At 35.0% G+C, this 13,883-nt stretch overlaps 1 protein-coding gene across 1 annotated transcript; it reads right to left on the bottom strand.

Moving 5' to 3' along the window:
- Positions 1-5,906: 5,906 nt before the first annotated feature.
- LOC129571299 (serine protease 3-like) lies at positions 5,907-9,246 on the bottom strand. Its single transcript, XM_055451073.1, has 8 exons — positions 9,171-9,246; positions 9,058-9,073; positions 8,864-8,953; positions 8,167-8,370; positions 7,733-8,109; positions 7,590-7,662; positions 7,190-7,451; positions 5,907-5,928 (listed from the first exon to the last, which is right to left on the bottom strand). The coding sequence occupies exons 1-8, from the start codon at positions 9,219-9,221 to the stop codon at positions 5,907-5,909; spliced, it is 1,095 nt and encodes a 364-aa protein (XP_055307048.1). The 5' UTR covers positions 9,222-9,246.
- Positions 9,247-13,883: the final 4,637 nt, after the last annotated feature.

Raw genomic sequence — 13,883 nt, 5'->3', positions numbered from 1 at the left:
CCGTCCGCTGAATTTCGCGTCCGTCCGGGCACTTATTATAGCGAGCCGATTTTTAGATGGTATGTTGCGGGGTTGTGTCCCAAAATGATGGTTGTGGCGTATGCAATCGAGAAAACTCTCTTACAAAAGCGCGATTTTTAACAAAATTAAGAACAAAAGGCATTCGATACTATTCCTCACGCACTATTAATTGAGAAAATATACAAAATAGGGATAAGAGGTAACTTGCTAGAATTGCTTCGTGACTGCCTGAAAAATCGCAAACAATTTGTTCATATAAACGGAACGAATGGAGAAACAGTCAATAATATTCATCCTTTTGGCATTCCACAAGGATCGAACTTGGGCCCACTGTTATTTCTTCTTTTTATCAATGACATATTCAACTTGCCACTCAAAGGAAAATAAATAGTCTTACCTCCGTAAGACGAACTTTTCCGCACCGTTTTCATAGCGTTCAGCTTTTATTCAGATTTTGCCTAGGATATTTATAAGAATTTTCAGAAAAAAACAACAGTACGTTCATGTTTTTTATGGAAAATTGTATTATGATTCCGAGAATCTTGATGTTGGGTATTCAAATGAAATGAAACGTCTGATTGTCTTTATTGTCGTCTGAAAACTTTATTCTACTCTCTTTCAAAAATGCAAAATAATCAAGTATTTAAAAAACTGAACTTTAATCGAAGAACTGCAAATCAGTCAAATATTTGGAGAATGAACTTTGATTTTAATTAAATCAAAAAATGTGGACGGAAATAATAAGCTATCTCGACAAAATGTTTAATAAGCAAGTTGAATGAACTGATTTTTTTTGTTTCTTTTTTGATGAAATTAGACAAAAGTTACCGAATCGAAATCAATTGGTCATTATTGCGATGCAACACTTGAAAACAAGTATCCAAACACTTTAACAAAAACAAAATGTGTGTATTATTTATTGTGGAAACAGCTGTAGTTTGTTTCGTATATTCTTTTGATGTGATTTCGTAGTTCGCTGGTCTTTTTTAAATTATCTGTTTCGTGCTGATTGACTTTTAGATGGTATGTTGCAGGGTTGTGTCCCAAAATGATGGTTGTGGCGTATGCAATCGAGAAAATACCACAAGAACATCCATCTGGTTGCAACGTTGCCGGTTCGATGAATTGATACTGTGCTCCGGGGTACAGGCGAGTGGGGATGTTTCGTTGATATACGTCCAATCTTTTGCCATGATTGCCCTCCCCGTGTAGACTGTATAGTTAACAGTGGTGTAATGGCCAAAAAAGCTGGCCTGGCCGCTGATATGTTATTTGTAGATCGTCTCGTTCGGCTAGAAGTCGTTTGTATCGCTCTTGTTTTCGCCCATAGCAGACTGGATGCATATTGAATGGTATGGTTCTGTTTGCGTCCACCAAATTTATAATGAACATATCGATTGTCAAATCATTTAAGAATTCTGTTCCAACAATTTGATTTGTGGTTGATTCTAGATCTGTATTCTTTGTAGTTTCACACAAGTCTCCGATTTCGTAGTAAAATCCATTCTCTTCCAACTCGGGAAAATCCACATTGTTGAGAATAAATGAGACTTCAGGGGCGCTATCACATTCGCTATCAGAATCACTATTCAATATCGATTGGATACGAAAAAAAGGTGGGTTAGCGGGTTCTAGGTTGTTCCTGCGCCCCTATTATTTTGATGAAATAAATTGAGTGGGAGTGATAAAATCCACCTGGGAGCCTATTTTGGGTACCTCTTGAACAAAAGTTCGATTTTTCAAGGAATTTTGAACTAACATACCGATTTAATACCAAAAAGGTGGTTTAGAGGTTGCTAGAGTGTTCCTGGGCCCCTATTATTTTGATGAAAAAAACGAGTGGGCATGATAAAACTCACCTGGGTAGCCTATTTTGGGTACCTTTCGAACGGAAGTTCGATTTTTTGAAGGTTTTTCATAGGCTAGGTATCCTAGGGTACATCTGGGGTGGCTGAAAATTTAATGGTTTTCACAGCTATAAATAATATGTCAAATGTGACACCTAAGACGCTGCCTACGCACTGCGTCGAAACTAAAGTGACAGCCAACTTCGTGTTGGTTGTGAGTAGCTGTCAGCGGCTTACTTGTCAAACATACATGTAAGGTTGTGAATAACAAACTGAAACAAACCATTGTGTTCATAATAATTTAAAAAATAATTTAAAGAAATGAATGTCGTGCGGCTGCAAAATTTGGCGTTAACGGCAGGAGCAAAAGACATTCGAGTTTGGTTTAAAAACCTAAAAATACCTGATGGTGGTGTAATTATTGTCGGGCGTGAAAACGGAGAAGCGTTCATTGTTTTTAGGTAAGTAAAAAATAATCAACACAAAAATGATAGCATTTGATGATGATGCAAAAATGATTTCAGCACTGCTGCTGATGCAAAACGAGCAATACGTTTAGACGGAAAACAGTGGATTGGGGCCACGATTCGCTTGTTTCTGTCTTCACGGGAAGAAATGCAAAAAGCCATCGACGATGTTTACGAATCACTGAAACCAATCATTCAAACGAATCGAAAAAGAACACGATCGGACAATCATTCGAAAGCCAATTTGGCTGTTGCCGCTGCAACAGTCACACAACAAACACCTCAACAGCAGGTGCAACAGCTCAAACAAAAAGTTAAACAGCTCCAACTAGAGCGAGGATCAAAGCAGCCTCCCATGACAGCTGCTACTGCCATGAAAACATCGCCGTCGGAAAGAGATGACTCTGAGGATTCAATAAGTAATCGTTCTCTATCTGTACGTTCGAAACCTTCATCACGACGACAAAATAAGGTATGTTGATACACTTCAGTCAATGCATTTTTTTCCATTCGATACCCGATTCGAACTGAACCAGCAGTTGCCGAATCGGAGTCAAACTGGTTCTGCAACTACTGGTTCAGTTCCTTATCTGAGCAAAATCAGTTTCGATGATGCGTATATCTTAGATGAATATTCAAATCTTGGCAAATTTGCCGAAATGACTTCGGGTAGGGCGATTTAAATTGTAGATTTTATGTACTTTAATGTAGTGTTTTTACTTTTTTTATGTAGGAACAATTTTTTTGAGCAATCGGCTATCGAAAAACTGCTATAAAATGGGACAACTAAAATCTTGGTCAAAAAACGTATTTTCCACAAATCGAATTTTTTTTCGCATGAAGAATGGTTCCAAAAAATTGTAGATAAATTGTAGAATTCAAATCAATTGTCTGTTTTCAAATATGTCTGCCCGTTCGTTCGATATCGGGACGAGTCTCGAAAATTGGTCCAAAATCGGTAATACTCAAATCTTGGCCACAAATTGAAATTTCCACAAACTGAATCTTCCTCTTTTGATGCTAGGTTCCATAAAATTGTAGAAAGAATGTAGAATTCAAATCAGTCATCCGATCCTTGATGTTTTCAACAACTTATTTGGCTCCAGGGGAGTTTAATATTTAATATGGGAATAAAACTGCTATAAACTGCTATAAAACGTGTTTTAATAACCAAGAATTAATTGTAGTGGCCCGAAAATAATTGTAGAAGCACCTACAGCTCAATGAAGCAGCGGACTTGTCGGCACACTCGTAGATTTAGCATTTCACTTGCTTTGGCGATTCGTGAGTTGCCGAAGCATCATATATGCAGTGCACTCGATATTTAACGTGAAAACCTATATTCGCTACATCGAAGTTGGCCGAGGTATGATTTCGTTTGCGCGTCGCATAAGCAATTTACTTGCGATATAACGTGAATCCCTATATACTATATATCCCAAGTGAATTGCTTACGCGCTACGCGCAAACGAAATCATACCTCGGCCAACTTCGATGTAGCAGATATAGGTTTTCACGTTAAATATCGTGTGCACTGCATATATGATGCTTCGGCAACTTACGAATCGCCAAAGCAAGTGAAATGCTAAATCCACGAGTGTGCCGACAAGTCCGCTGCTTCATTGAGAGTTATTGTAGTGGTCGGAAATTATATCTTAGGTAGTGTACAGGCACACACATATTTTACTTCGAATTCCCCAAATCAATGGCAATACTTCAATCTTTCCACAATTGCACTCACTCTTTGGTTTGTGATCTGTGTGCTTCGCTTTTGTTTCAATGCTTGTTGAAGTTTTCTTATCAGGCTCAGCGAGTATGTGCGCGACTTTTTGTGTAAAATTACAGTGACCGAAGCTTGATTGCAACTTTTTATATATGTTTTTTACACCTTTGCAGCCTCCCATAACAGCTGCTTCTGCCATGAATACATCGCCGTCGGAAAGAGATGACGCTGAGGATTCAATAAGTAATCGTTCTCGATCTAAACGTTCGAAACCTTCATCACGACGACAAAAGGTATGTTGAGGTTATTATTTTGATTATTGGATTATTATTTTAGCCGTACAGATAAAAATGTGATGAAATTAATCGAAGGTTTGCCAAAGATACACTTATGAAATTGACATTTTCTGGGATACAAAATGTTTCGTTTGCAATCTTATCGATCTGGTTCAGTCAATACATTTTTTCCATTCGATACTCGATTGGAACTGAATTTTCGGAACTGAAAACAGTTTCGATGATGCGCGTATATTTCTTAGGTAGTGTAATTTTATTATTATTGGAATAGTTCGAGCGAATAACTGAATAAATCCATTAGTTAATATTTTTTTTAATTTCGTCGATGGCAAATTTGCGAAATAGATTTCGTGTCGGACGATTCGCGTACACGCGGTATTCAAAGAGGTTTCTCTGGGGTTGCGTTGTTAAAATACGATCAAACCGAAATAAGATCGCGATATCGATATCAAACAGCTTAAGCATAATTAATGGTTTCAACAATTATATTATTACATAAAATATGCTGAGTCTTGCATTTTAATTTGTTTTTCATCGCATAATTATAAGTCAAATATTCATCATATCAAATTTCAAGTATATGAAATGTATTGAAAAAAATTTGTTTTCCTTCACATTTGATCACCTTAACTGCCAGTGGTCGAAAAAACGACCACCCATTTTTGTACGTGTATTGCATATACAAAACTTGAAATAAACCCCAAATTTGATTTTGAATAAAAAAATATGGACTTTTTAGACGAATTCTGCATCATTACTTTTGCATAAAATATTTTTCAATTTTTTTTAGCACTGGGGCCAAAAAGAGTCCAAAAACAGGTGTTTTTCTCGACACCAGTCCAACTTAGTTGGAATTTTTTTTGTGATTTTATATTGTTTTCATTGTTTAGTACTCGTCTCGAACTACAATTTAAAAAAAAAGGTAAGTGGATACCTCATCGGGGAACGGATTTAGTACTGGGCAAGGGTCAGTAAGTCGAAACCACGCAAAAAATGTTTCTAAGGAGCAAAAAAGTATATTAACGTCGTTCGATCGCAATGAATTTTTGCATAGCTTAATTATTTCATAAAACTTATATTCTCTGAAAATTTTATCCAATTCGGATAATTTTTTCATATGAAAATCTACAAATTTTCGATTTTTTTCCGATTTTTGTAACGTTACCGACCGTTTTTTGAAAGCACAAGATTTCTACTATGCTTTTACAAAACTACAAGAACCTTTACATATTTTTGTAGAAATGGGCCAAAACTTTAATAATAAATTCGAGAAAATATGATTTTTATTTTCTTTTCTGGTTTTTGGAGCACTCAAATCGCACGTGTAACGTTACCGATTTTTTTTGTAACGTTACCGATTCTACGCCTACTGGGTCCAGAGACCACCAAAACAGTTTTTCATGCACACCCTGTATTTCTATCTTTTCTTTGATCCTTCATCTACGATAATGAGTGACAACAGATTTATGCCTGGGTAGATTCGCTAATTTTCATAAAAACGTTGAGCAACCTCGCAAATCACTTCCAAAATTTTGTAACGTTACCGACGCCTTTAATCGTTCATAAGTCCAATACTATAGGTGATAAAAATAAAAACTTTTCTTTGAAATGTGTGGTATGGGCAGCACTATCATATGCACTTTTGAAATTTTGGGTTTTCATTATTATTTTCAGAGATATGGGCGAAATAGGCGTGCGAATTGTAACGTTACCGACCTGACCCTCGCCCACTATATGGGAAATAGCAAAATTCACTGGTCGTTTAAACGACCAGGGGCAATTAATGGGTTAAGCGAAATAGCCAAATTGCACGATCCGAATGGTTTTGTCGCACCCATTGTTGTAAAAGCGAAAAGATTAATGAAAGAAATTTGGAAAATAGGCAGAACCATAGAGAAGCAAGTAAAAAGCGTTATAAATACTAAGCAAAAGCAGTTAAGATGGGACGATGAATTGCCAGAAAATATAAAAAGCGAATGGCTTCAATATCGTTCTGCTTTACCACTATTAAACTCCTCAACCGATCGAAATAGAGCAATGGTATTTGAAGCAACTTTTTAGTACTGCCAAAGAGCTTTGCAGGCAAAGTTCCGAAAGTACTAAAATTGTGCTGAAAATGTACTAAAATGTACTAAATTGCTCAAAATCTTATATACTGTTTTGGAGCATAGTAAACCCTAGGCACCGATGCTCAGCTAGCAAATTGATATTTCAATCGAAAAAACAGCAGTATAATCTATGGAAATTTAACATTTAAGACTGTAACTTTTTATATATTAATTATAATTATATAACTGCGCCTGGGCGAATGAAAAATAAAATGAATTTTTCTCAAATTTTCAAATTTATTCGGTTCTTTTGTTGAACATCAAATGACAAGAACAAAAAAAGTGACGGTATTCAGCTTTTTCAGGCGTCTGAAACCCCTTTTTTCAAGCCTATATTCTTCATATTTGATTACGTCTTACATTTGGCCTCCGGATCCAATCAAGCAACGGTGCAATCGGTTGAAAAACAACTGGCTTACCACGCGAACGAAATATGGTCATGCCCACGAGTTTGTTATTCTTTTTCGAAATCATTGGACCTCCAAACGTAAAGGGAGTTCCCATGCTTGCATCTAAAGTGTAACACATCAAATGATTTGCATCAAATGTAGCGCCCACTTTCGGTTTACAAATGGCGCCATCCAAATACTTTGTATCATAACGCCTCGTTCTCATTGTTCCATCCAATACCATATCACCGTAGACAGTGACCATTTCGGACGGGTCATTCATTTTGTAATCCTTGTTCACCAAATCGATGCTGCCGACGTTATCGTTGAACTCCAACGGTTCTGCAAGTGTAATCTTGGCAACGTCAAATGCGAATCCAGACAATGCGTATTTCTCATGAATTTCTATCTGGTTTTCAGTGACTTTAATTTTTGTTGCATTTCTTGATAGTTTATTAACGGTTACGTAGACATATGGGGCGCCGAGCACATTATGCGCACAGGTCAAAATCTCCGTTTCCGACAAAATAATTGCATTAAATAACATTCGAACATCTTCGTCGGCATCTGCATGAACATTCTTGAAGGCAGTAAGAAATTCTGTAATAGAAAAACATCTCAGAATGAATATTTATGTTTATAAATCATGAAAATCTCCACTTTTGCCTCTCCTCTATTTGAAATAAAAAAAAGTGATGGTAAAATTGGTTTGATTTAGTTCGAATTTCGAATACTTACTTCCCGGTACCGTTATATCGGCTATAAATTTAGCTTCGTTAGGTGTAAGCGGAGGTGGAATTGGTTTCACGCTCTGAAATTAATGCAAAAAATGATTTTGTTTGCGTTGTTGAAATAAAATTTGGGGCATTGTGGTTAGATACCTTTGGGTCACGAATAAAATCAAGAAATAGAGTAATTGGAAGGAATGCTCCGCGACCATGTGCTGTTCCATTCATACCCATTGTTATCCCCACTATTTTGCCATTTGTTTTTGAAACGACTGGTCCACCCGAATCGCCGTTTGTAATAATTTCGCCATCATTCGTAGTTTCACCAGTGGTAAAGTACAAAGTCTGACTTATGTTAGATGTCTTGGCTCGTTCGACATCAGACATATAGTTCGCATCGCAACGCCTCAATATCATTGGTTCGTTGTCGTTCAACACGCCATATCCATAGGCAGTGACCACTTCTGATGGGTTATTCAATTTGTAATCCTTGTCCACGAGTCCGATACTACCAACGGTATCGCTGAATTCTAGCGGCGTTTTCAGTGTAATTTTGGCAATATCAAATGCATCAGAAATTAAATGACTATAATAAGGGTGATATACAACGTTCTCTTTTTCGACTTTGATTATAATTTTCTGGTTTACATCTGATACAACTTTCGTACCAGCTACCACATAAACATATGGGGCGTCATCCACACAATGGGCATTCGTGATAATTTCCGTGCTCGACAGAATAAATGCGGTACAAATACTCATCATTTCTCTATTGGGATCATTCGGATGGTCTTTGTATTCATGCAAATATTTTGTAATAAAATCGTTTCATTTTCAGTACAAGAAATAATATTTAAAGAAAAAATGAACACACACACAAAATTGCTAGGGGGAAACCGCGAATTTTTCATCTACAAAATTCGTTTCTATCATTCAGTTTTAATACCATCTGTATGTTGACTCAAATATTTGACTAAATCTATAATCCACTATGAACGATACATTTGACCACCACAATGTGATAAATTTTCTGACAGTAAACCGACAGAAATTCATATTCGTTTTAATAACAACGCACAATTGAGAGTTATCATTTGCAGTGAATCGTTTCTGGAGAAACTACGAAAAATGTCACAGTTGTAAATAATACATTAATATAAAATCTAGTATTATTTTCAATTTTCTGAAGCGTGGTCAGCCCCCAGCAAAATTGATAGAATATTTGAATTTTTCGGACAAAAATTCACACGAAAAAAAAAGAAAATGATTCTAAAGCAGACTTACTTTCGGGGGCATGGATTCCAGCTACAAACTTTGCCTGTGACATGTTTTCAATCACTTCGCCCTTGAGAAGAGCTTGCGAGAAAAAGCCATCTGTTCATTAGAAAAAAAGTTGAAATTTCGAATTGAATATTATAAAAGTATGAAACAATCTTTTGGAATTGTAAAAAGCGTGTTCGAAAACCAAAATATCTTACGTTTTCCTTGAAGTTCCTAGAAAAAGAAATTTCGTGTTAATTTTCAGTTCTACAGAAATATCGTATTTTATTGGATAAAAGTGAAAATGATAAAGGAATAGAAAAAAACTTACTGAAAATTCAACGATAAATAGCACCGAAAACAAACCGTGTAGTAGATTCATTTTAATTTGCCAACCAAACAGAGTTTTAAACTGTTGCACAATAATAGTAGAGAACCGTCTTGTACTCCTTAATAAGATCATTTGAATTCGTTTTGTCTTCCCCGTGCGGTGCTGCCTCTTTTATACCATTCATCTACTGATAGCTGACACGTGCCATGCAATCAATAATTGATGAATTGTGGTAATTTTCAGTTATGGAATTTATGAATTCAGGTCTAATAACACTATGCAATAAATTTCGAAAACGAAATCCTCCCCAAAAGAGGAGACTCATTTCCAAGGTTTTTTTTGGCCCACTTAATCCAAATCTGATACGGAAACAGCAATGAACGTATCTTGAAAACTAGACGTGCCAGGACAAACTAACGCCAGATTTGGATTAAGTGGGCCCAAAAACATTGAAAATAAGTTCTCTTCTCTATGGTTGTTTCTTGTTGTTGCATAGTGTAATCATTTTCAGACACTAAATGAAGCTCAATAACAAAATTCCTTTGATGGATACGTGTAGCTGATACAATTTGTGGAAATTGATAGAAAACATTTCAAATTCAGATGTGACTGGTTCGTAATTTGGTTATTTCCGGCTGTTGCCAATTGTTTTAACACTTACTCATTGTTTTTTGTGTACATTTTTGTTCTCCAGCCTGATGATGCTCCTAATAAGAGCGAAACATCGCACAACAAACGAATAATCATTTTTCGAAAACAGCTTTAGCCCAACACACCACTTTTGTGTTTGTTCAGATGGAATGAAAAAACAAAGTGTGCACCAAAGGAATTTAGTGTATGTGATGTTGGAGTGCACAGTGATGATATGAATTTACTTTGAAGTATTTTTTGTTCAATTCGTGATGAAGGGTTATCATGTACATATATATGTGTTGTTGATTATAAAAATGGGATTAGCCAAATGCGCTTAATTACATGGGAATCGGTATTCCATATGTTCCTGGTGAGAAATAGGAGGCCAGTTTCTCAAGAAAAAATGAATATCTTGAAACGTTTTAGAACATTGCATGAAGTATCTGTCTCCTAGCTCTTCAGGAAGACAAAAATGGTTCGCATTCCGCAAAATCCTCGAAATCATGTAAGCCATTTGCATAAAAAACACGTTTTCTCGTCATTTCACACAATTTCGTTCGATTTCTTTGCACAAATCAGTGGTTAAATTACATGTAAATAGTGCTTATAAGTTTGACAACAACCCTATCTAACCACGATAATCGTATAACTGCGCAACGATCAATGGAAAATGAAATAAAATGCACTTTTCTCATGGGTAAAACAGAAACTTCCCCAAAAATTACTAAAATCTCCCCAAAAATTACTAAAACCTCCCCAAAAAATACCAAAACCTCCCCAAAAAATACCAAAACCTCACTAAAAAATACCAAAACCTCCCCAAAAAATACAAAAAACTCCTCAAAAAATCAAATGTTTTCCACGAAATCCTTCCCAAAAAATATAAAAAAAAATACAAAGACCTCCCCAAAAAATACAAAAACCTCCCCAAAAAAATACAAAAACCTCCCCAAAAAATTACAAAAGACTCCCCAAAAAATTCAAAAACCTCCCCAAAAAAATACAAAAACCTCCCCAAAAAAATACAAAAACCTCCCCAAAAAAATACAAAAACCTCCCCAAAAAAATACAAAAGACTCCCCAAAAAATACAAAATACTAATTGAAATTGATTTGGAAGAATAAATAAAGAATTTTCAAAATAAATGCAATGTCACCTTACTTTTTGGACACAGTAGTATCATCATATATTCGCATTTATATATTGTTCATTTAACTTTGAAATGGAGGGAAAAAAGACAGCAGGAAACGAACTTCTCACCGCATAAAAACTCTTATTCGAAACAAAAACAGTTGAAAGAAATGGATAGTAAATAACAAGCAAGATTTTTTTCATTCCCCATCGATCTGTGTATTCAATTTTAAAATCGACGTGTTACAGTTGGGACGGTTTTCTTGTCAGCATTGAGCGGAAAAGACGTTTTTTGCATTTGTCTCACTACTGAAAATAGATAACGATTAGGTGTCCTCGGCATTGTTGTAGGAAATAAAAAGAACTACAAATAAGTATAAACATAAAAATAATATATCAATGATTTACAAAATTCAAAAGGGACTAATGAAAATTAAATACCATGTCAACAGCACAAGCAACCATAGATATCCGACGAGTATTAACACAAGGCCGTGTTTCGAAAGAGCACGTACCAATCTTGGACTCAAAAGCATTTACCGTAATTGCACTGAGTTCTAACGAACATAGGCCAACCAAAATACTTATTACTACTGCATATTCTCTTAACACATTTAAAAAGCGACGCAAAGAAATGATTCTTATGTGATCGTTCGTGTAGTCATTTCGCGGTAAAAAAAAAATTGTACTCAAAATTCCGTTTCTCACACAAATTTTCTAATTTTGACACAATTTTTCCGATTTTTGACTCAAATTTACTAAAAATGTACACTCAATTTTTTTCATTTTTGATTCAAATTTTTTAAAATCTCACACAAAATTTATTTTTTCCACTCAAACTGTGCAACTCAATTTTCTGAAATTTGACTCAGATTTTTCAATTTTTTACGCAAAAATTATTTTTCTCAATCAAATTTCTGATTCGCACATAAATTTTAGAATTTTGACTTAAAATTTATTTTTTTGACTCAAAATTTATTTTTTTGACTCAAATTTACGAATCACACGCGCGCGCGATTCCTCTTCCACCACTCTGCGTTTGGTGCATATGGATTCCTGGGTTTCCGCGCGCTACGCGTGCGGGGAATTCCTAATGCCTCCCAATGAAATAACAACAGAGAATTTATAAAATAATATGTATAAGTTATATATAATATATGTGATGAAAATAGTTTTTTGGGCAGAAATTTAATCAGCAGATGATTGTCCATCTACATTAAAATTTTGTTACAATTATTAACTACTATACTAGAATTATATATACTCCTATTATGTTAAAAATATATGAAAGAAAGTGAGGGATAGCTTTATAAAATGAGATAGAGGAGTAGAAAGGAAGCATAAGACCAGAACAAGTGCGCTCGGTGTGAAGATCCTGATGCACCCAAAAAAGGAACCAGAACGGCGTGCGTGTTTTCTTCAAATTGAAATCATAATTTTAGTTTTAAAATATGGTCGAATATTAGTAAAATACTAATACTTGATATGAAAATTCATCTAAAGTTGTAACTAAAGATAAACAAAAAAAATGAGTGAAAAATATGAAATCTGTGTCAAAAAAATAATTTTATGTGTGATTCGTAAATTTGAGTCCAAAAAATAAATTTTGAGTCAAAAAAATAAATTTTGAGTCAAAATTCTAAAATTTATGTGCGAATCAGAAATTTGAGTGAGAAAAATAATTTTTGCGTGAAAAATTGAAAAATCTGAGTCAAATTTCAGAAAATTGAGTTGCACAATTTGAGTGGAAAAAATAAATTTTGTGTGAGATTTTAAAAAATTTGAGTCAAAAATGAAAAAAAATGAGTGTACATTTTTAGTAAATTTGAGTCAAAAATCGGAAAAATTATGTCAAAATTAGAAAATTTGTGTGAGAAACGGAATTTTGTGTGCCGATTTGGGGCGACCGTCATTTCGCTTCCAATTTATAATAACTAACGCCTACTAACTCTCTTTCTTTTTTTCTTCAAATTGCCTTAAAATGTAATAAGAATGAAATAATATTGTGTAATGAATATGATGAAAAAAAAAACAATGGCAATCGACAAAAAATAGCAAATATTCGGTCCCAAAAATGTATATATATGGACTGGTAACTTATTTAGAAACCCAACATTCTTGGACAAAAAATGAAATGATAAAATGGAAAAAAATCCCTATATTGTTCCCTGAGTAATGTGGTTGTAATTTGTATAGTCATTTAAATAGTAGATCTCAACCATTGTACAACTGGATGTAAGAATGAAGACACCGAATAAATAATAGTATTGCGAGTGTGAATTAATTCGTGCCGTTTCACAAAAGATGGCGTAACTAGATTATTATTCCATTTTTCCAAATATTCATTGGAAAGCTACTGTCATTACGCGTCTTTTTCAGTCTGTGTCATTTGATTGAAGCGTAAACAATAACAATAAACAATGGATTTGATTGTTACTTTTTCGCACGCCCATGTCGTGAGTAAAAGTATTGTAATCACTCTAAAACCTAGGTACCCCGAAAAACCATTTTTTTTTCCATTTTTGACACCAAAAAGCACGATACAGTGGTTATTTTGCTATGTTAATGTGAGTGTGTCGTACCCTGTACGCTGTACGCAAAAATTTGTTAGCACGATTGCTCAAATACCAGAATAGGAAACGAAATTCTGCAAGTACCAAACGTTTGTGTTTCGTTAGACTTGGAAACCATTAAATTTCCAGCCACCCCAGATGTACCCTAGGATACCTAGCCTATGAAAAACCTTCAAAGAATCGAACTTTTGTTCGGGAGGTACCTAAAATAGGCTACCCAGGTGGGTTTTATCATGCCCACCCTATTTATTTCATCAAAATAATGAGGGCCAGGAACAATCTAGCACCCGCCAACCCACCTTTTTGGTATTAAATCGGTATGTTAGTTTAAAATTCCTTGAAAAATCGAACTTTTGTTCGGGAGGTACCCAAAATA

The sequence above is a fragment of the Sitodiplosis mosellana genome, unplaced genomic scaffold (assembly GCF_009176505.1).
Source record: "Sitodiplosis mosellana isolate CC-2019 unplaced genomic scaffold, AAFC_SMos_1.0 Smas_scaffold_1928, whole genome shotgun sequence".
Lineage (NCBI taxonomy): Eukaryota > Metazoa > Arthropoda > Insecta > Diptera > Cecidomyiidae > Sitodiplosis > Sitodiplosis mosellana.
This window is presented reverse-complemented; position numbering and strand designations above follow the sequence as displayed.